The following is a 22,447-nucleotide window of genomic DNA, read 5'->3' on the forward strand; positions in this document are numbered from 1 at the left end:
TAGAAGCCTAAGGAGACATGACCTCTAAATATAATGTGGTATCCTGGATGGCATCCTGGAACAGGAAAAGGACAATTGGTAAAAATAAGGAATTTGAATAAAGTCTAAATGTTAGTAGTAATGTCTCAATATTGGTTCATTAGCTGTGACTAATGAATTATAGTAAAGTAAGATGTCAACAATAAATAAAACTGGGTGTGAGGTATAGAACTCTCTCCACTATCTTTGCATCTTTTCTATAAATCTATTAAAAAAATGTTTACTAGAAATGTTACAAAAGGAACTCAAAAGACAAAAATCTCTTCAAATTTGCCCATACAACAAAGTGTTCATGAGCCTCCAAATCACGAATAAAATATATGTGTGTAGGGTGTGTGTGTGTGTGCACGCACACAGGTGCATACGCACACAAGGATGTCCATTCATCAGGCACCCACAACTGTTGTTCAAGAAAATAAGTGTCAGCAGCTAGAAAAAGATAAAAAGGAAATAATTTCATATGTAGAGTCTATTTTAAAAGAATATTTTGCCAACAACTTAATGAAAGCAACTTTGGAATGATATCTTGCTACACAATAATGAAAATTTATTTCATATAAGTACAATAAATTAATGAGAGCAGAAAAAAGATAACCCTTCATTGCAAAAGTAGAGTCATGAATTTCAAATAATACCTGGAATTCTAACAAACACAGAAAAGTGTCAGGCTGTTGACAGCCAAGTCTTTCTCTGTTTTAATTATGCATCTCAAATGAATCTACTTATAGTTTAGTATTATTTAAAGTTGTTATGAAAAATTTTCTTTTCTTTAAGAATATATAATGTTTCCCTCAAGGTAAATCATTGAAATCAAAACATAAAACCATCTGTTCCTTTGACTTCAACATCCCCTCCTAAATAGGATGGCCAATATTTTCCAAATAGTTAGTTTTTCAGTTAGTTTTCTTTTTCATATTACAGAGAAAGAGCAAATGCTTGAGAAATTAAATAGACTTGAAGATCTAGTGATGGGAACATCCCCTTCTCCCTGCAAAATATGTAATTCATTATATTCAAAATGTACTATTAAAGGTACTCAAATTATATGAGCGTACTTGAAAAATTTTGTGACAAAACAGAATTAAAAGAAAATATTAACCTTTCCATGAACTTTTGGAACACCCCTGGCATACAATATTGGACTAAATTAATTAGTTTATATGAATTACCCTCAAGTAATACAATACTTTAGTAATACTTAGGGAAGCTTCCTAAAAGGTAGGAGAGCCCAAATAAAATCTGCAAACATTAGATGTGTAAATGTCAATGAAATAGAACTAAATTATACAGGACACAAAACTGCAAAAAAAAAAAAATTACAACAGAAGACTTGTTCTATAATCCTTCTGTTGTAGTCTGACAACCTTAAGACACTGTACCTAATTTAGGTTAGTGAGTAATAGGAAACTGTACCCACTAAGAGTCTTTTTCACACCAATTATAGACCAGTACCACTAAGGCTAAAAAGTTATCTCTGAAGGACGAGAACACCTTGACATTGACCATGAGTGTACCTATTTAATCAGATATATGGCCAAGAACAAGAAATAAAGTTTTCACAACTTTAATCCAAGACTCTAAGAGAGAACTTAATTGACAAAAGAAGTTTATCTTGTGCCTGGCAACATGTAAATGCTCAAGAAGCATTGCTGAATATTCCACTGTTCTGCCTATCAACTCTTTTCCAAATTTCTACTACTAAAAGTATAGAAATCAGAGTAGAAAGGCACTACCAAACAAGCCCTACACAGCACCTATCACAGTATGATGTAACAGGAGATCTTCAATAATTCTTATTAAAATGAAATGCATGTAAAAATTTAATTATATGAAAAGCTATGGACACTTTCCATATAACAGTTATGACCCTCCATATGATGGTTAAATAAACAAACCAATAAGGTCAAAACATACCCAAAGTCACATGTGTGACAGAGTTGGGATTACAGTATTTACTGAGTTTAAGTCTATGTGAAAACTACTACTCTTGGCTAACACCTTTCAAATTCCAGGTTATGACTAATTGGTTCATAAAAATGAATTCAATGGTTTATCCAGCACTGTTTTTTGGGGATTTTTTAAATAGAGTATCACGTGTAGTAAGGGTAATTTCTGGTTCTTGAAACTTTTCAGTTTTACACACACATGAACACATGCTGCTATGCCACAATGTAAAGCATATTTCTTACTGTAGATAATGTTCAAAGATGTAGTATCTCACAGGGCTTTCCTTTACATATAAGAATCCCTAAGATGTTAACCACTACTAGCAGCTCCTGAAATAAGCCTAAAAGGTGTTTAAGTGCCTTGAAAATTTCTCTTGTAACAAATTTCTATTTCCTAAGGGGATTAATTGCTACTATACTCTTTTTTCCTACTTAGCAGGCTGTAAAAAATTAACCTACTACTAAAAATACTTGGAAATATGTAATAATTTGAGGGAGAAACTTCCAGATGCCTCAAATCAAACTATAGTCACATACCCCATAAAAACATTTTGGTCAATGACTGATCACGTATCTGACAGTTGTCAAAGCAATAGGCTGTACCGTACAGCCTAAGTGTGTAGTAGGCTATACCACATAGGTCTGTGTAAGTACACTCTCTGACCTTCGCACAACAACGAAATTGCTTAATGATGCTTCTCAGAATGCATCCCCACCGTTTAGCCACACGACTGTATCTTGAATATTTCTAAATGGACAAATTTGTTGTCCTCTTCAAAGATGATATCAATAAAGTAACTGAAACAAAGAAGTCTCCTCCACCCCAACTTCCCTCTACAATACTCCAACCAGAACATACCTGTTCGTTTTCTTCCAGTATTTGCTCAAGAGCAAGAGCCTTCTGCTTCATCGATCGACACTCAAACTCTTTCTCTCGCAGCATCACAGAAATCTTCATATTAGTCTCCTGTAATGCTTGATATTCTGCTTCCTTTACCCTGGATGTTTCTACTAATTTTTCATTTTCCCCTTTTAGGTTACAAATGTCCATTTCTAAAATTAATATTCTCTCCTTCAGGTTTGTTACTGCCTGCCTCAAAAGTTCATTTTCATTTACTTTGTTAGTGAAACTTTCATTTGAAGACAGTAATTGATCACTTTTGGCTTTGATTAAGAGGTCTTTTTCTTTAAGTAACTTCTGTAAAACATCTTGTTCCTCCTTTAGCTGCTTAATGTGCTGAAAGAAAAATTAATTTGCACAGCCTCAGCACTATCAGCGCCGCACTCTCCCGAGTGAGCAACACGGTCGGCCCATTGACCGAGATTTTTAAAAAATCAAACTTCTACAGTACCTAGAGTCTCCAATTCCTTCAAATAAAAAGCCTTATACCTTATAAAAGAAAACAGTAAAAGGTGTCTCAGAGCAATGCATCACAGTTCTCATTTCCTTCTGATTCAAAAGTTTATTCTGAATACAACTGGAACATGAAAACAGCATTCTCTTACATCTTTCTACTGTCTGTTATCTGCTCAATTAGGAGAACCACACATTTTTTTCAGGTAGACCTTAAGAGGACATACAGCTTTGAAGGTACTTTTGGCATTCTTTTTTTTTTTTTTTTTGGTGGCTGGTTGGTACAGGGATTGAACCCTCCACCTTCATGTCTTCTGGTATTTCTTATCAGTAAGCAGACCCACAGCAGACACAATTCAAGGAATAGTTAGAATGGACTACTTAGCATCAAAAGAAAGGACAAACAGCTATTGGGAATAGCTACAGAATCCAAGAATATCATTAAAATGTTACAGGCCCTACCAAATATATGCAGAGAGTCTGCAAACTATGAAATATACTTAGGCCAGTCAGATAAACAGCAGAATACAATGGGAGCAGAAACAGAACAGAGAAAATATATGATGGTACTTCAAAAAATTTGCAGAATAGAATTAAAAGATAATATGAATCTTTCTATGAACTTTTTGAAATATCCTCATTTATAATATAGTAAGTTAAAAAGTGACTGGCCTTTAGGGGGTATATAAAAAGTGGGGGCAAAGAGCCTACAATGAATGGGACAGTACACACAACTAAGAATCTTCTCACTTAAATGCCAATGGCACCCTCTTTGAGAAACACTGCCTATATACTAATGTACAAAGATGTTGAAAATATAATGTTAAGGTATGTAAGAACAATATTTTTAGTATGCTGACATGTATTTTTTAAAATCTCTTTATATATAAAATCACACATGCATAGATATAGTCTGAAAAGATATAACAGAAAGCGGTAAAAGAGATCACCTCTAGGAAAGGCCAAGCAAAGGACACTCCACTCATACTGTCTGAACTTTTTCAGTATGTACGAGTATTACTGAATACATAAATCAGTAAACATGTATTACTTAAAAAAAATTAAAAATTTAAATTGAATCCAGACATTGGCCTTTAATTTAACACCAGCTTACAAATGTCCCATATATAAGCACCTGCCTTAGCCAAGGACATACGGTCAAGTGGTACAGAACTAAGAATACCTCTCCTCATACAGAATTTTAATCCCAAGAATTCCATCATTGCTACCAACATATACAAGAAAGACCCTACTTCTACCACTGAAACTGTCCCTCTTAACCCCTCACCACAAATAAATCCTATCCACCACAATGGACACATTCTGGAGCACATAAGCAGTAACTACAGTTATTACAGTATGCCCCTCCAGACCTCTCGACGCACCTGTGTATGCTGCTGCTGTCAGGCCTTCATCAGAAACCAAAATAGGGCCTGTACCTATCTTTTCTGCTCACATCTGTGTGCCTACTGGCTTATCTCTAAACATAAACTCTGGCTAGTCTCTCATACACTTAACCTTATCCAGGTATTTCAACCTGGCTTAACAAGCATCAATGAGATTAGCTTTATCCAGAGGACTCTCAGTTTTGATATAAACTGGCCATTAGCTGTAAACTATAATACACACAACATTTTAATTCTGCCCCAATTTTTACAGCACCCACCTTTTCTTGGCTCAATAATGAATTCTCTTTTTCCAAAACTTGGACAAGCATTTGAAGGTTCACACTGTCTTCAGTGAGATCGTTATTCTACAAAAATGTTAAAGCAGTGTTTTCAGATAACAAGAAATTTCCAGTTTACAAAAAAGCAGGTGAACTATGTAACTGTGTTTCTAATTTTTTTAGTGATATATAAAAATTATAAGAATTCAACATTGAACCATCTTAAAAGCCACTCATTTTAGACATTCTTATAGATCTCTTTATTATTAAAATATATACATATATTTATTTATATTTTTTTACAAAATAACTTGTAATTATTAGAAATAAAAACAACTCCTCAAATTCAACAAGGAAAATAAAAATGCATTCCTCGCTTCAGTATAGGATCTGCTTCCACTGTCTCTACACACATAACATTTGTCAAATTAATCTTCAAAAAGACATATCTGTATTTTTCAATCATGTAACTTTTTAAATTATGTCAATTTGTGATTTATTAATCAGCAAACATAAAATCACTGAAATGAAAGTTCTAAGGGTAAATTCACATGAATTTGTGAAAAAAAATAAGCACCTATAATAAATCGAAATACTTTTTCTTGGTACACAAATGTCAAAAACTGTCTCCCTTAAAATGAGTTTACCTGGTTTAAACTATTCAGTCTCATTTCATTTTCAGCATCTGTAAAAACAACAAATGAACCTGACATTAAAATAATTTAAAATAACTTATTACCTCCTATATTAAACTAAGAAATGCAACCCTATTAAAACAAAGTATATTTATAAGCTTAATTAACAAGTGCTAACAGTTCCAAGTGAAGAGCATTTTTGTTGTTTTGTATTTCTATTTTGATTATACCGAAGAAATCATAATATAAATGCCAGTTAAAAACCATGTTAAGGGCCGGCCCGTGGCTCACTTGGGAGTGTGTGGTGCTGATAACACCAACGCCGCGGGTTCGGATCCCTAAATAGGGATGGCCGGTTAGTTCACTTCAGAGAGTGTGGTGCTGACAACACCAAGTCAAGGGTTAAGATCCCCTTACCGGTCATCTTTAAAAAAAAAAAAAAACCAACAAAAAAAAACCATGTTAAAATCCAATTCTATGGAAAAGTACAAGAAAGAACTATGATTGTATTCTGAATGAGTCATAAATTATCACCTTGATAAAAATACTAACAACTACATTTCAAAATGAGTTAATTAGATTGGGTAGCAGGAAACAGCAAAAGGTCTAAGACTGAAGGGAAAAAAAAAACCCTTAAAAGCAATAAATATATATTTATAGCACAACAATACAATAGTATCAATTATCTAAAGTGATTTAGACATGACTATTGGTAAAAAGACCATTCCATCTGGTAGTATAGATAGATCCATAAATAGAAAAGATTCTGGAAGAGGAACCCAAAGACAATACTATGAGTTCAGCTGAGGTAATACATTTGACTTTCATTCAAAGAAATACTGAACATTTACCGTGAGGCCAGGTGCTAGACCACAAGATGTAAAAATTTAGTCCTTGCTCTCAAAGAGCTTATAATTCAGAGGTGAAGGAAAACTAGTGAATATATGATTACAATACAGTGTGATACAGTGAGTACAAGGTGCTATGAGAGAAAAAAAAGGCAAACACCTAATCCAGACTAGGGGGAGAAAATGGGGCCAGGGAAGTGGCAGTGCTAGGTACCTCCCAGTTGAGGTAATACCCATACTGAATCAAAATAGTAAGAGTTAGCTAAAAGAAACATGGCAACAGTCCACACAGAGAAACCAGCAAAGGCAACAGAGCAAAGAGACAACACCATTGGTTTCAGAAGCTGTAGAAAGTTCAATATGGCTAAAGCTCAGAATGTGAGGAGAATGGGAAGAGTGGAAACAAAAGAGGCAGACAGGGACCAGATCATGATGGACATTACATGTCCAACTAAGAAGTTTAGACTTCATCCTGAAGTTCACAGGGAGCCACAAAGTACTAAAAACATGGGAATGGGGGCTGGCCAGTTAGCTCAGTTAGTTAGAGCATGGTATTAGAACACCACAGTCAAGGGTTTGGATTCTCATACTGGCCAGGGGCCCAAAAAATAAATTAAAGAATTAAAACTAAATCTTCCCACATGGGAGACTGCAACTGCTAAGGACTGGTTGATTAGCTCAGTTGGTTGGCACAAAGTGCTGGTAACACCAACGTCAAGGGGTTCAGATCCCCAAACCAGTCAGCAACCAAATAAAAAACGGTGAAAGCAAGGGAATAACTTGCTTTTCATTTCTGAAAAATTATTCTGGCTGCAGAATGGAAAAAATGGATTAAAGAAGGAATCATGGAGACCAGAGAATAAAAATGGCTAATGCTTTTACAACACTATTGGCCAGACACTGTTCTAAAGAGAATGTGTAGCTAGTAACTAACTCTTATAATCCTCATTACTACTACAACAACTGTAAGGAAGTTACTATTATTATCTAAACCCTGTCAGTGAAAAAACCAAAGCAAAGAGATATTAACTAACTTGTCCCAGGTCAGCTAGTTAGCAATAGAGCTGTATTCCAACCCAGTCAGGTTCTCAACCACTATATTATCTTGCTCCACTAAGAGATCTGCTATAGTTAACATAGGCAGAAAGCAATTATGATTGGCTAAAGTAATTCCATGGCAACAAAAATGGAAAAAAGGAGAAAGTCTAGGGCAGTAGGTTTGCTTTTTAAGCAAATAAACTCATATGGATCGCCCAACATGATAGATAAATAATTTTTTTTAAAAAAAGAGCAGCACTACTTCGATTGAAGCCAACTGAGAAAGAAGCCCAGACTCCCACTGCATGGCAGCTCCCAGGACTGATGAACCTGTGAGAAACCCTAGAGCTCCTATGAGATACAACCCCAAAATATCACTGAATCAGAGAAAAGCTAAGGAAACAGAACCTACGGGACTTGCTAGGTGATGACTTCTAGCTTTCTGTTTTGGGAGACTGGAAAATGCTACCAATCACTAAGGTAGGGAAAGGAAGAGGAGGCGGAAAAGGACACGGTGACTTTCCTTTAAACTTAACTTTAGTTTGAAAATCCATCTGATGTATACAGAAGTGGCCATACAGATCAGGAACTCACGATAAACAACTGGTTGAGGGATGCAGATGTGGGGGGTCACAAGCACACAAGGGCTGGAAACCTCCAGAGCAGAAATGCGTGAGTTCAAAAAGTGAGAGTTGACAGTGTGAGAGAAGGACAAAGTGCAAAATGAAATGTATCTTTTCAGTAGAAGAGCTCCCATTATGTTTTCCTACCATGAAGGCATACTGGTGTATTTCATCCAATACTATAAATATCATCTTTAGCATGGAAAATGGCAGAAGATCTATGGCTCTTATTACTCAGTCCTTTGCTCGATATAGAAGATCACTTCAAAAGGCACCAACAGATTTTTGAAGAAGAAAGACTGCATTCCTTAACTGGAGGGTTTGGGCCCTGATGAGTTACAGGAAGTATTCAATATAGATTACAAGAAACAGACCTTTACCTCCTCCCAAAAATGTCAATGTACATAAACTTTTCTCAGATATCTGCATGGCCTCCTAAATCAATGAGTTACATGTAAATAAAAGAATAATGAAGGTAGGTTGAGAAACACCAAGCCAATACTTAACCACTTTCAGTAGAAAATTCCTATTTGTGATCTATTAACAACTATGGCACTGAATCCAAACCAAGCAATTCTCAAATTACTCAAAGTTGTTTCCATGAATACTCCATTTCCAAGAAGTATTCATTTATTCAACTGTTTAAAAACAACTAGTGTGCAATGAAATACCAGTCTGAAATAAGTTCCAAACATTTTATACCAGGCAGTGCTTTTTGCACTGTGACTTCTTCCACTGATGTACTCTGTGGAAGAATTCTTTCCTTTTCTGTCACACAATCACTTTGCTTCATAGCATAAGATTGCAACGTACTGCAATCCAGTTTCAAGCTTTCACATTCTTCAATTATTTGTCTCTTTTCCATGTTTAGTTGTTCTTGTTCTCTCCTTAAAACATCTCTGTCATTTCCTGCAGAAGGTAATTTTTCACTTATGTCTTTTATTTTATGCTCAAGTTCTTCAATTTTTTTGTAGATTCCATTTTTTCAGTTTGTAGAACTTGAATAGTTTTTCGCATCTCATAGATTTTAGAGTGATCAGTTCCTGTGACTCCTGAGCCACCTAGAATATAAAGTCAAGGATATCAAATATTAAGAATCGAGAAGTAAATAGCTTGCTATTTACAACTAAGATTTAAGAGTTCAGAACTTGAAAAGCTTAAAAAGAAAAATTAAATTACCATACTAAACTAAGCATGTTTAAATAAATAAAAAGTTGGGGAAACATAGGATTTGAATCAACTACTAAAAACCTACATACCTGAGTTTGAAAGAAAGTAAAATATGACCACCAAACAACGCAAAAAAAAAAAAAAAAATCTATGAATTATAACTATTTACCACAAATGCAAAAGGACCTTTCCATTTTTGCAAAATCTTGAAAGTAGTGGTGCCATAGCAAATTTCTGGCAGACAAGCAGAGCTAGTCATTTACTCATTCTTTAGAACTTAGTGCAAATTTATAGCAGTGTCCTGGTCTCAGAGTGCTAGAATTGTCACTTAAGTATGTCATCTAACATGTTAAATTAATAAAACTAATAACCTTCTTGTAACAGGTTTTTCAGTTCTTCAATTCATTCTTCATAGTAGCTTAATTCCTCTCGATACCGACGATGCATTTGTGTCAATTTCTGTTGATGTACGTTCTGCAATACTGACATGTCATGTTGATGGTCATCAATTTCCTGACTTCGGTTCTGTTTAAGTTCCTTAAAAAATAAAAACAAAGTTAACCATGTTTATGATCAATAAATTTACCTAAGCTATTTATTTTACTGTTGTCCGAAAGTCCATTTTATTAAAAATAATTCTCTGAATATGTCAAGGCTGAAAAGAAGTTAAACACAGGCCCCAAATTAGGACAATTCTGAAAAACTACACCCTTTCCCTTCTTAGACCTTAAAAACAGTTTTTCTACTCTTAAAGAGGGAACACCAGCAAGAAAACACTGAAACAAAAGATAAGCAAAAATATCTTTTCCTAATGACATAGTCCACCAATACCAGCTCACAACCCTCTGGCCAATCTGTATCTGTTATCCTACCATCCCTATCCTCTCACTCAGCCTTTCTATCTACCAGTCTTGATGGGAATTCCAAATTGTCAATCAAGGTGCCTTGCTACCCAAGTTGAGAAGACCAGTGTCTCTCCCAGGAACCTAGGTCTTGAGCTGAGTCCTCAAAAGAGAGAAATTGGTTGGACGAGAAGCTTTATGATAGCTGCACCTTGAAGAGGCTGTCTGCAGTATCCCACTACCTAGATTCCTGACTCTGTCCCCACTCCTTCCTGTGGCCAGAATGCTCATCTCTTCCTCCAGTCCTATGGATGGACTACACCAGGTCCTTCCAGTAAATCCTCTTTTCCTTTACTTAGCTAGAGATAGTTTTTGCTGCTAACCAAGAATCCTAATCTATAAATTAGCTTCTACTTCCTGAGAAAATAAGTATAGGTATTCTTTAATCTGATGCACTTATTTATGTGCCAGCACTGGGCTAACAGCTTTATATTTAAACCTCAAATAAATAAATAAATAAAAATAAAAAATATAAACCTCAAAACAATCCTACAAGGTAGGTATTATGATGACATCTACTTTACTGATGATAAAACAGAAGCCTGGAAAGGTTAAGTAACTTACCCAAAGTAACACAGATGGTAAATAGCACAATGAACATTCAAACACAGGTCGGACTTTGGAACCCACCCAAACAAGTGTTGTAATAATAATAAAAGCAGGAAGCTCCAGTCAAGATGGTGGAATAGACAGTCCCCAGCGTCACTCTCTCCCACAAATCAACCAATTTAGAACTATAAAAACATAACATCAGCCAAACTGGGGCCACTGGAGCTCAGGGGAAGAGGAGGAGAGACCTACAGAGTTCATGAAGGTGGGAGAAACCATGATGGGAGAAAGAAAAAAGTGCTCTGAGAGTTTCAGGTCATCGCTGCTTTAATGCTTAAGCTGCTGAGTGCACGGAGCAGGAGCCAGCAGAAGCCACAGCTGTGCCCTTCAGATGGGGTTACTTGGAGGCAGCAGGGGAAAAGGGGTCCTTGGCAGCCTCCAGGACAGCAAGACCATTAAGAGGGTTCCTGTGGACCCACACAGGAGTGAGGAGCTAGAACAGCTGAAAAATGGGAGCCATTCAGAGGCCAATGAGTCATCGCCAGGGAATGGTGCACGGCCCGTCCCATGGGAAGTGTTTGAAGCACGGGTGGTGGGGAAGACAGGCCCACCAGGAGAACACTGGTACACAGGAAGGACAGCCAATCAGCCCCCCAATCAGTGCAGGACTACTCAGAGGAGACTGGTCGGGAATGCAGAATTGCCGGGGGTGCAGTTTGATGAAAAAACTCAGGCCCAGGTCAGAGTTTCTATACAATCCAGGTGCACCAGGTCTCTGGAGAGCCGGAAGTACCTTTAAGGTCAACCATTAAACCCTGAGCTGCACAAAAAGCCTTCCCTAGGGAAACAGCAGCAAAGCAGCAATTTAGCTCAACTACAGAGTTCAAGTACTGGTTGCCACAGGAAGTTCCCCCATTTTAGAAGTAAGCAAAGGATGAAAAATTAGTTCCGGCCCTGACACACCACCAGTGCATTGGGGCCTGCCTGGGGACATGAGGCATGGAGATAGGGACAGGACCCCCACTCACACCCACTCACATAGCCAGCACCTTGGGGCCCACCTGGGAACCCAAGGCTTCGAGCCAGGAACTGGACCCCACTCCCCACATCCAGGCATGCCGCCAGCACCTCAGGGCCCACTCAAGTACCTGAGCCATGGATAACCATAACCAGGCATATAGTGCCAGTGCCTTGGGGCCCACCCAGGGACCCAAGGTATGGATCTGGGGACCGGACACCCTCTCACAACCAGGCACACCGTGCCAGCACCTCAGGGACTGCCTGTGGACCCGAGGCATGGAGGTGAGGACCCAAGGTATGAAGATGGGGACCAGACACTCCCCACAACCAGGCACTCCACCAGCACCAAGAAGCATGCCAAAAATATCACCTCCATGTGGGTGGTCCACCACAGCCACTAAAATAACCATGACTACTCCAAAAGCAGCTGGACGCCACAACCACCACACATGGTCCGCCAGCCCCTGGAGTGCACTGACACAAGGAGAGTCACCAACAGACATAAAGAAAGGAGGCGGATGTCTCTCTCCACAAAGTCCATTCCAGAGTGACAGAGGAAGCGTCTGTTCTATGATAATATTGGGGGACCTGATCACACCTGTCAGCACTGGACAGATCATCTAGGCAACAAATCAACAAAGTAACCATTATTCTTTCAGAAGGAGAGAAGAAATCTAGGGTAATTAGAGGGGGGAGGGGGGAGGGAGAGGGGATGGAGAGAGATTGGACAAGGGGCATAAAGAATAATTACGATTTGTAACAATATATATGCTAGTGATATTGATTTGATCAACACAGAATCCCCAAAATATGTATAATCAATTATGATTAAGTTAAAAAAACCCATGAGCCATTAAAGTTTTCAAAACTGTCAGTTTTAATGACACAAGTCAAGAATTAGAAGTAATGATCAAAACATAAAAAAATTTTTTTAAAGGGGGCAGCCCTGTGGCTCACTCAGGAGAGTGTGGCGCTGGTAGCGCTGAGGCCACGGGTTCGGATCCAATATAGGGATGGCCAGTGAGCTCACTGGCTGAGCGTGGTGCAGACCACACACCGTGCCGAGGTTTGTGATTCCCTTACCAGTCAAACAAAAGAATTAGAAGTAATGATAACCTAAAATCTACTAGGGGAGTAATTAAAATCTGGAACCAGTATTTACAAGATAGATAGAAACATTCTCATGTATGCTTAACAGTTAACATGTGCCATCAATATGTTTCCTTAAAAAATTTAATTTTAAACACAAAAAAAGAGTTAATAAGCAGTAAACTGAATCCAAAGAACACTGCCTATTTTGTGTGTATGCTTGAAAACCAGAAAAATATGAAATAGAAATTTGGATTTTCTATATTTAAATTGTTAAAATTTCTAATAAAGTTTTTCACCATTACTTTATTCATACTTTTGTAAGTTATTTGTAAAATGACTTAACATAAAAAGATTAAAACAGTCTACTGGACCAACACAGTAAATGTGATGACTGTTTTTCTTCGTATACAGAAGGTTAAGTTAGCTTACACTGGTTACTATTACCTGGAACTAAAGAATCCTAACTAATTCAGTCAGCTACACATATTAACATCTATAAGCAAATCTAATTTCCTTTGGAAAACCTCTGAAAAAACACTGCCCTCTGTCTATATGAAAACTTACTAAATAAAAGATTCAGCCATATCTACACCTTATCCTCTTACAGCAGTAAGTCTTGAACAGATATACTGCACAGTCACATATGGGGTTAGGGTATGAAGTGAGCACATAAGGTGAGAATTATGTATAGTCAAAATTATCTTAGAAAGTAAGCCCTTGGGAAGTCCAATCGTCTCTTTTCCTCTAGTATTTGAGTAGCTTATGGTACTTTGAATAAACACCAAATGAGAAAGTTAGCTTGCATTTGGAGGTGTTTTATCAAAAACAAATATTTCTAAACACTAGAATCATACTTACTATAGTCCAATGATAACACTATGAGAGGTATTAAAAGAACTGAGATCAACAGATGGACAGAATACTTCTATCTCCCTTCTCAAGCTCAATATGGAGCAGACATTCATTGAGCAGGTTAACCTTATTTATTTTTTTCTCAAAATGTACATTGGTGAATTAACCAACGCTAATGCTACCACACACACCTCTGCCCTTTAATTTTTCTGGGTGGATTTGTGTCAATGAATGCTTTCTCAGGATTTCTTTAGGAACTGTGGGAATGATTTCCTATCTCGGCCATACAAAGAAACTGTTTGTCACTGGAACACACCTACTTTACTTATTAGGTAATTACTAAGGTATTAGCTAAGATCTCTAAGTGCCACCAAACTGCCATCTTGTACCGAAGCAGAATACCACTGTAGTTCTTCTTGAGAGGTCCCTCTACTTTCAAATTCCACAATCCCACCTGGATAATCTAGACCAGAGTTCAACAATGCTAGTGAGTAAATATTTTCTTATATCTAAATTCAATGTTCTCTTTTTATGGGCTTAGTTAAGAGGAAAACATGCTTACCACAGTCCTCTAAGAATATCTTTTGCTGAAACACAATTATTAAGTGTTCTCTCACTGTTCTTATCTCAAGGTTAATAGTTGAGTTTCTTTAGTCCTTTACAATAGAACCTACTTTTTTTTTTTTTTTTTTTTTTTTTTTTTTTTTTACTGGTAAGGGGATCGCAACCCTCTGCATGATGTTGTCTGCACCATGCTCAGCCAGTGAGCACACTGGCCATCCCTATATAGGATCTGAACCCGTGGCCTTGGCACTCCCAGCGCCGCACTCACCCGAGTGAGCCAGGGGGCCAGCCCTAGAAACTACTTTTAAATCCTTTCATTTTTCTTTATGGCTTTCCTTTGAACTCTTTTCCAAGCTTTTCTCATCCCTATTAAGTATAATGTCCAGAACTAGTCATGACTAGACACTTGACCAATAATGAATAAAATGGTAAAATTAATTTGCTATACCTATATTCTTAACTACTTTGTATCCAAATATTATTGTTATTTTAATGTTTGGGAATTAAAAAGCTGTAAATTAAACAGAATTACAGTCTTCATATTATACTTAAATAAATGTACTACTGCAATTTAACACACTCCTAGAACACAGTAAATCCCTGATAATGACAGATTTTTGTAACAGTCATTTCTACATTTGGCAGTTTTCCTACTTCCAGCATACAGAAATAGAGATAGGAATATTTAAGAACAGCAAACTGCAGTAACATGTAAATATATTCTTCATCTAAAAGAGGCTGATAAAATCTCACAAAACAGAGATAAAGAAGAAGAAATAAAAAGTGGAAGGAAGTGCATTTAACATGAGAGGACTGAAATAAAGTTTTTTTTTTTTTTTTTTTTTTTAAATTTTATTTTGTCGATATACATTGTAGCTGATTAATGCTCCCCATCACCAAAACCTCCCTCCCTTCTCCCTCCCCCCCCTCCCCCCCAACAATGTCCTTTCTGTTTGCTTGTTGTATCAACTTCAAGTAATTGTGGTTGTTATATCTTCTTCCCTCCCCCCCCCGATTTGTGTGTGTGTGTGTGTATGTGTGTGTGTGAATTTATATATTAATGTTTAGCTCCCTCCAATAAGTGAGAACATGTGGTATTTCTCTTTCTGTGCCTGACTTGTTTCACTTAATATAATTCTCTCAAGGTCCATCCATGTTGTTGCAAATGGCAGTATTTCATTCGTTTTTATAGCTGAGTAGTATTCCATTGTGTAGATGTACCACATTTTCCGTATCCACTCATCTGATGATGGGCATTTGGGCTGGTTCCAACTCTTGGCTATTGTAAAGAGTGCTGCGATGAACATTGGGGAACAGGTATACCTTCGACTTGATGATTTCCATTCCTCTGGGTATATTCCCAACAGTGGGATGGCTGGGTCGTATGGTAGATCTATTTGCAATTGTTTAAGGAACCTCCATACCATTTTCCATAGAGGCTGCACCATTTTGCAGTCCCACCAACAATGTATGAGAGTTCCTTTTTCTCCGCAGCCTCGCCAGCATTTATCGTTCATAGTCTTTTGGATTTTAGCCATCCTAACTGGGGTTAGATGGTATCTCAATGTGGTTTTGATTTGCATTTCCCGGATGCTGAGTGATGTTGAGCATTTTTTCATATGTCTGTTGGCCATTTGGATATCTTCCTTAGAGAAATGCCTACTTAGCTCTTTTGCCCATTTTTTAATTGGGTTGCTTGTTTTCTTCTTGTAAAGTTGTTTGAGTTCCTTATATATTCTGGATATTAATCCTTTGTCAGGTGTTTATTTTGCAAATATTTTCTCCCACTCTGTTGGTTGTCTTTTAACTCTGTTAATTGTTTCTTTTGCTGTGCAGAAGCTTTTTAGTTTGATATAATCCCATTTGTTTATTTTTCCTTTGGTTGCCCGTGCTTTTGGGGTCGTATTCATGAAGTCTGTGCCCAGTCCTATTTCCTGAAGTGTTTCCCCTATGTTTTCTTTAAGAAGTTTTATTGTTTCAGGGTGTATATTTAAATCCTTAATCCATTTTGAGTTGATTTTAGTATACGGTGAGAGGTATGGATCTAGTTTCATTCTCCTGCATATCGATATCCAGTTATCCCAACACCACTTGCTGAAGAGGCAGTCCCTTCCCCAGTGAATAGGCTTGGTGCCTTTGTCAAAGATCAGATGGCAGTAAGTGTGTGGGTTGATTTCTGGATTCTCTATTCTATTCCATTGGTCAGTGTGTCTGTTTTTATGCCAGTACCATACTGTTTTGGTTATTATAGCTTTGTAGTATAGCTTAAAGTCAGGTAGTGTTATGCCTCCAGCTTTATTTTTTTTGCTGAGCATTGCTTTGGCTATTCGTGGTCTTTTATTGTTCCATATAAATGTCTGAATAGTTTTTTCCATTTCTGAGAAAAATGTCTTTGGAATTTTGATGGGGATTGCATTGAATTTGTATATCACTTTGGGTAGTATGGACATTTTCACTATGTTGATTCTTCCAATCCAAGAGCATGGAATATCTTTCCATCTTCTTGTATCCTCTCTAATTTCTCTCAGCAGTGGTTTGTAGTTCTCATTATAGAGATTTTTCACCTCCTTGGTTAACTCAATTCCTAAGTATTTTATTTTTTTGGTGGCTATTGTAAATGGGCAGGCTTTCTTGATTTCTCCTTCTGCATGTTCACTATTGGAGAAAAGAAATGCTACTGATTTTTGTGTGTTGATTTTGTATCCTGCTACTGTGCTGAAATCATTTATCAATTCCAACAGTTTTTTTGTAGAGGTTTTAGGCTGTTCGATATATAGGATCATGTCATCTGCAAACAGGGACAGTTTGACTTCATCTTTTCCAATCTGGATGCCCTTTATTTCCTTCTCTTCTCTGATTGCTCTGGCTAGTACTTCCAACACTATGTTGAATAGGAGTGGTGAGAGTGGGCATCCTTGTCTAGTGCCTGTTCTTAAAGGAAAAGCTTTCAGCTTTTCCCCATTCAGGATGATATTGGCAGTGGGTTTGTCATATATGGCTTTAATTATGTTGAGATACTTTCCCTCTATACCTAACTTATAGAGGGTCTTTGTCATGAATGAGTGCTGAACTTTATCAAATGCTTTTTCAGCATCTATAGAGATGATCATATGGTCCTGGTGTTTGAGTTTATTAATATGGTGTATCACATTTATTGATTTGCGTATGTTGAACCAACCTTGCATCCCTGGGATGAATCCCACTTGATCATGATGAATAATTTTTCGTATGTGTTGCTGTATTCTGTTTGCTAGTATTTTAGTGAGGATTTTTGCATCTATATTCATCAAGGATATCGGCCTGTAGTTTTCTTTTTTGGTTATATCTTTACCTGGTTTTGGTATCAGGATGATGTTTGCTTCATAGAATGAGTTTGGGAGATTTGCGTCCGTTTCAATCTTTTGGAATAGTTTGTAAAGAATCGGTGTCAATTCCTCTTTGAATGTTTGGTAAAATTCTGCTGTGAATCCATCTGGTCCTGGGCTTTTCTTTGTTGGGAGCCTTCTGATAACAGCTTCAATCTCCTTTATTGTTATTGGTCTGTTCAAATTTTCTACGTCTTCACGGTTCAGTTTTGGGAGCTTGTGTGTGTCCAGAAATTTATCCATTTCCTCCAGATTTTCAAATTTGTTGGCGTATAGTTGTTTATAGTAGTCTCGAATGATTCCTTGTATTTCAGATGAATCAGTTGTAATATCGCCTTTTTCATTTCTCATTTTTGTTATTTGAGTCTTCTCTCTTCTTTTTTTTGTTAGCCATGCTAATGGTTTGTCAATTTTATTTATCTTTTCAAAAAACCAACCTTTTGATTCGTTGATCTTTTGAATTGTTTTTTGGTTTTCAATTTCATTCAGTTCTGCTCTGATCTTAATGATTTATTTCCGTCTGCTAACTTTAGGATTGGATTGTTCTTGTTTTTCTAGTTCTTTAAGGTGAAGTGTTAGGTTGTTCACTTGCCATCTTTCCATTCTTCTGAAGTGAGCATTTAATGCAATAAATTTTCCCCTCAATACTGCTTTTGCAGTATCCCACAGGTTTTGGTATGATGTATCATTGTTTTCATTAGTTTCAATAAACTTTTTGATTTCCTGCTTGATTTCTTCTTGGACCCATATGTCATTAAGTAGAATGCTGTTTAATTTCCATGTGTTTGCATAGTTTCCAGAGTTTTGTTTGTTATTAATTTCTAGTTTTAATCCATTGTGGTCTGAGAAGATACATGGGATAATTCCAATTTTTTTGAATTTATTGAGACTTGATTTGTGACCTAATATGTGATCTATCCTGGAGAATGATCCATGTGCTGATGAGAAGAATGAATATTCTGAGGTTGTTGGGTGGAATGTTCTGTAGATATCTGCCAATTCCAATTGGTCTAGAGTCTTGTTTAGATCTTGTGTTTCTCTACTGATTCTTTGCCTAGATGATCTGTCTAATATTGACAGTGGAGTGTTCAGGTCCCCTGCTATTATGGTATTAGTGTCTATTTCCTTCTTTAGGTCTAATAGAGTTTGTTTTATAAATCTGGCTGCTCCAACATTGGGTGCGTACATATTTATGATTGTTATGTCTTCTTGATGGATCAGTCCTTTTATCATTAAGTAGTGTCCCTCATTGTCTCTTTTTATGGTTTTTAGTTTAAAGTCTATTTTGTCAGATATAAGAATAGCCACTCCTGCTCGTTTTTCTTTTCTGTTTGCATGGTAAATCTTTTTCCATCCTTTCACTCTTAGTCTGTGTGAATCTTTATGGGTGAGGTGGGTCTCTTGTAGGCAGCATATAGTTGGGTCCTGCTTTTTGATCCAGTCAGCCAGTCTGTGTCTTTTAATTGGGGAATTTAAGCCTTTAACATTAAGAGTTGTTATTGAAAGGTGTTGATTTATTCCTAGCATTTTATTGGTTGTTTGGTTGTCTTAGGTGTCTTTTGTTCCTTGCTTTCTGATTTACTGTTTGGTTTCTTTGTTTGTTGGTTCCTTAGGTTGTAGATAGTGTTTTTGTTAGCTTGTTTTCTCTTCATGAATGCCATTTTTATTGTACTAGCGGGTTTAGATTTTTCTTAGGTTTTTATGGCAGTGGTAGTTATTTTTCGGGAACCAAACCCAGTACTCCCTTGAGGATTTCTTGTAAGGGTGGTCTTGTGGTAGTGAACTCCCGCAGTTTTTGTTTGTCTGAGAGATATACTATTTGCCCCTCATTTCGGAAGGATAGCCTTGCAGGGTAGAGTATTCTTGGCTGGCAATCTTTGTCTTTTAGTATTTTGAAAATATCATCCCATTCCTTTCTTGCTTTTAGGGTTTGTGATGAGAAGTCTGATGTTAACCTGATTGGGGCTCCCTTATAGGTGATTTGACGCTTCTCTCTTGCAGCTTTTAAGATTCTCTCTTTGTCTCTGAGTTTTGCCAATTTGACTATGACATGTCTTGGAGAAGGCCTTTTTGGGTTGAATACGTTTGGAGATCGTTGAGCTTCCTGGATCTGAAGATTTGTGATTTTTCCTATACCTGGGAAGTTTTCTGCCACTATTTTGTTGAATATGTTTTCAATGGAATCTCCATTTTCCTCCCCTTCTGGAATACCCATGACTCGGATATTTGAGCGCTTGAGGTTGTCTGATATCTCTCTCAGATTTTCTTCCATGTCCTTGATTCTTTTTTCTTTCTTTTTGTCTGCTTGTGTTATTTCAAACAGCCCATCTTCAAGTTCAGAGGTTCTCTCTTCAACTTCGACAAGCCTGCTGGTTAAACTCTCCGTTGTGTTTTTTATTTCGCTGAATAATTTCTTCAGTTCAGCAAGTTCTGCTACATTTTTTTTCAGGACATTGATTTCCTTGTATATTTCCTCTTTCAGATCCTGTATACTTTTCCTCATTTCATCATGATGTCTAGCTGAGTTTTCTTGTATCTCATTCAGTTTCCTTAGAATTATCACTCGAAATTCCTTGTCAGTTATTTCAAGGGCTTCTTGTTCTATAGGATCTAGAGTATGAGATTTATTAACTTTTGGTGGTGTACTTTCTTGATTTTTTGTATTTCTGGTGTCTTTTTTTTGGTGTTTATTCATTGTGGCAGGGGGTTTCACAGTCCACCGGTTTGAGACTAATGACTAACTAGGATGTTGCTGTGATTGCTAATTTGGTATGGCTCCCGCCGTGACTGCTCAGTTGGCCTCTAGTGTCTTGTGTGTGTGGTTGCCTCGGGTCTTGGGCTTCTCCGGGGATCCACCTTTCTGGTCAGCTTGTACTCTGCTGGGCTGGTGGATCACGTACCACAGGGTGTGTGATCTCTGTTGAGCTTTCACTTTCTGTACAGGACTTCTCCCCGTTCCGTGTGCTCTGGCCCAGGCTGTTAGATCGTGCAGTGGCGACCCCACCGGGTGTGTGGTTTCTGTCGAGTCTCCCCCCTCTGTGCACACTGTGCTGGGCTGGGGCGTGTCTTCTGCACCCCTCGTCTATCAGCTGGGCCTTCAAGACCCTGCTCAGCACCGCCTCGCCCAGGAAGTCTATCAGGTTTCTGCTAGGCACAGACAACCGGTCTCTCTGGGTGCCTTTGTAGCACTGTGTAGATCTTTCTCGGGTCTTGTTCACCTTTGTATCCCCCCGGTATAAACCGAGTCTAGTGCCTGCCTGCAGCCTGCTCTCCGGCAGGTTCAAGCGGACCTGGGAACTCTCCTACCACACTATTCCCAACCAGAAATTCGTTAGGCTTTTTTCCAAACTGGTGGTCGCAGAGATGTTATCTGCCTCCCAGTAACAGGAAGTTTACCGGGGCCGGAGTCCAGGGTGTGGTGGAGTGACAGTCGGCCCGACCGTACTTTCTAGCCCTCCCAACACTGGTCGGGACGCCCCACACCCCCAGCCCCGCCAGAGAACCGCGGAGGGAGTGGGAGAGGAGGCCGGCCCGCAGGGTCCGGAAAGCCCTGCGCCAGGCCAAGCAAATGGGCTCAGTGATGGCCGAGCAGGGCGGAGCTGCCCGCACCTGGGAAAATGGAGGCAGCACCGGGGCAGTGAGTGGCCTGGTGGTGCAGGCGGGAGCCGCGTGGGCCAGGGATCACTCACAGTGCTGTGCCAGGTCGGGCGCTCGCTCTGTCTCTGGTTTGTTGCCTTCCGTGTTCTCGGCGCTGCCGCCTCGGGCTGTTCAGTCGCGGCGCCGCTCGGGCGCTCCCAGGAGTCTTCTTTAATGCCGGCCTGAAACCTCGAATCCTGAATAGGGCAGCTGGCCGCCTTCAGTGCGGCCCCAGCCTCCGGGATCCTGGCTGCATCCACAGCAGCCCTGGCGCCGTGTTCCCTGTTTCAAGACTCGCTTTTGCAGCTAAGAATCAGTTCTTTTCCTGCTCCACACTTCAAAGCTGTTGCCTGTAAATGAGGCAGCCTCTCCTGCCGGGGGCAAAGTGGCGTTGAGCCCCCACGACCGGCCAGCAGCAGCAGTCCTCCCTTAAGAGATGGCCAGAGGAAGGTCCACAAGTTTCCCGGCTGCCTGAGGCCCAGTGGCCACCTTTTCCACCTCAGCTACTCCGCGCCAGCCGCCGCAGCCGCCGCCATAGCCGCCGCCATCTGAAATAAAGTTTGAATAACTCTCACAGCTTCCAAAAAGAAAAATCTGGGCTGGCCGGTTAGCTCAGTTGGTTAGAGCAAGGTGTTGATAACACCAAGGTCAAGGGTTCAGATCCCGTTACTGGCCAACCACCAAAAAAAAAAAAAAAAAAAAAGAAAGAAAGAAAAATCTAAGTTTAATGAGTCTTTAATTATCCTTACCTCTGATTTTAAGACTGCATGAATGGCTTCCATTTCTGTTCTCCTAGAATGAGGTAATTCTGTTTTAAAAGAAATAGCATATACTGAATATCTGATCAACACATGAAGTATAAACAAGCATTTTAAGGAAAATATATTTCACTGGGTTTAAACAGAATAGTAGGCAGATATGAGAACAAATTCAGACGTACACCACTTGATTTTCATCACAACTTTCCATTGCCGTTAATGTTGTTCATTATCATGTAAGTCATTATTTTGCCTATGTCCTATACCTTAGGATGTCTACCTTTACTCCCTTGAAGTGCTCATTAAGTTTTGAAAACTGACACTCTTTCTCTGTTGACTTACCCTGTAATTTTAGATAAAAATTATTCAACTGGGACTTAAGGCCTTATT

General features: G+C 38.5%; 1 protein-coding gene across 1 annotated transcript in view; it reads right to left on the minus strand.

The window, feature by feature from the left end:
* Positions 1–22,447, minus strand: part of LOC134372640 (thyroid receptor-interacting protein 11-like) — a 53,136-nt gene that overhangs the window by 27,413 nt on the left and 3,276 nt on the right. The window contains 7 exon segments of the mRNA XM_063090077.1: positions 2,845–3,222; positions 5,006–5,092; positions 5,653–5,690; positions 8,852–9,115; positions 9,118–9,210; positions 9,691–9,856; positions 22,049–22,107. Of these exon segments, the coding sequence (XP_062946147.1) occupies positions 2,845–3,222; positions 5,006–5,092; positions 5,653–5,690; positions 8,852–9,115; positions 9,118–9,210; positions 9,691–9,856; positions 22,049–22,107 (1,085 nt within the window).

Source organism: Cynocephalus volans, chromosome 3 (assembly GCF_027409185.1).
Source record: "Cynocephalus volans isolate mCynVol1 chromosome 3, mCynVol1.pri, whole genome shotgun sequence".
Classification (NCBI taxonomy): domain Eukaryota; kingdom Metazoa; phylum Chordata; class Mammalia; order Dermoptera; family Cynocephalidae; genus Cynocephalus; species Cynocephalus volans.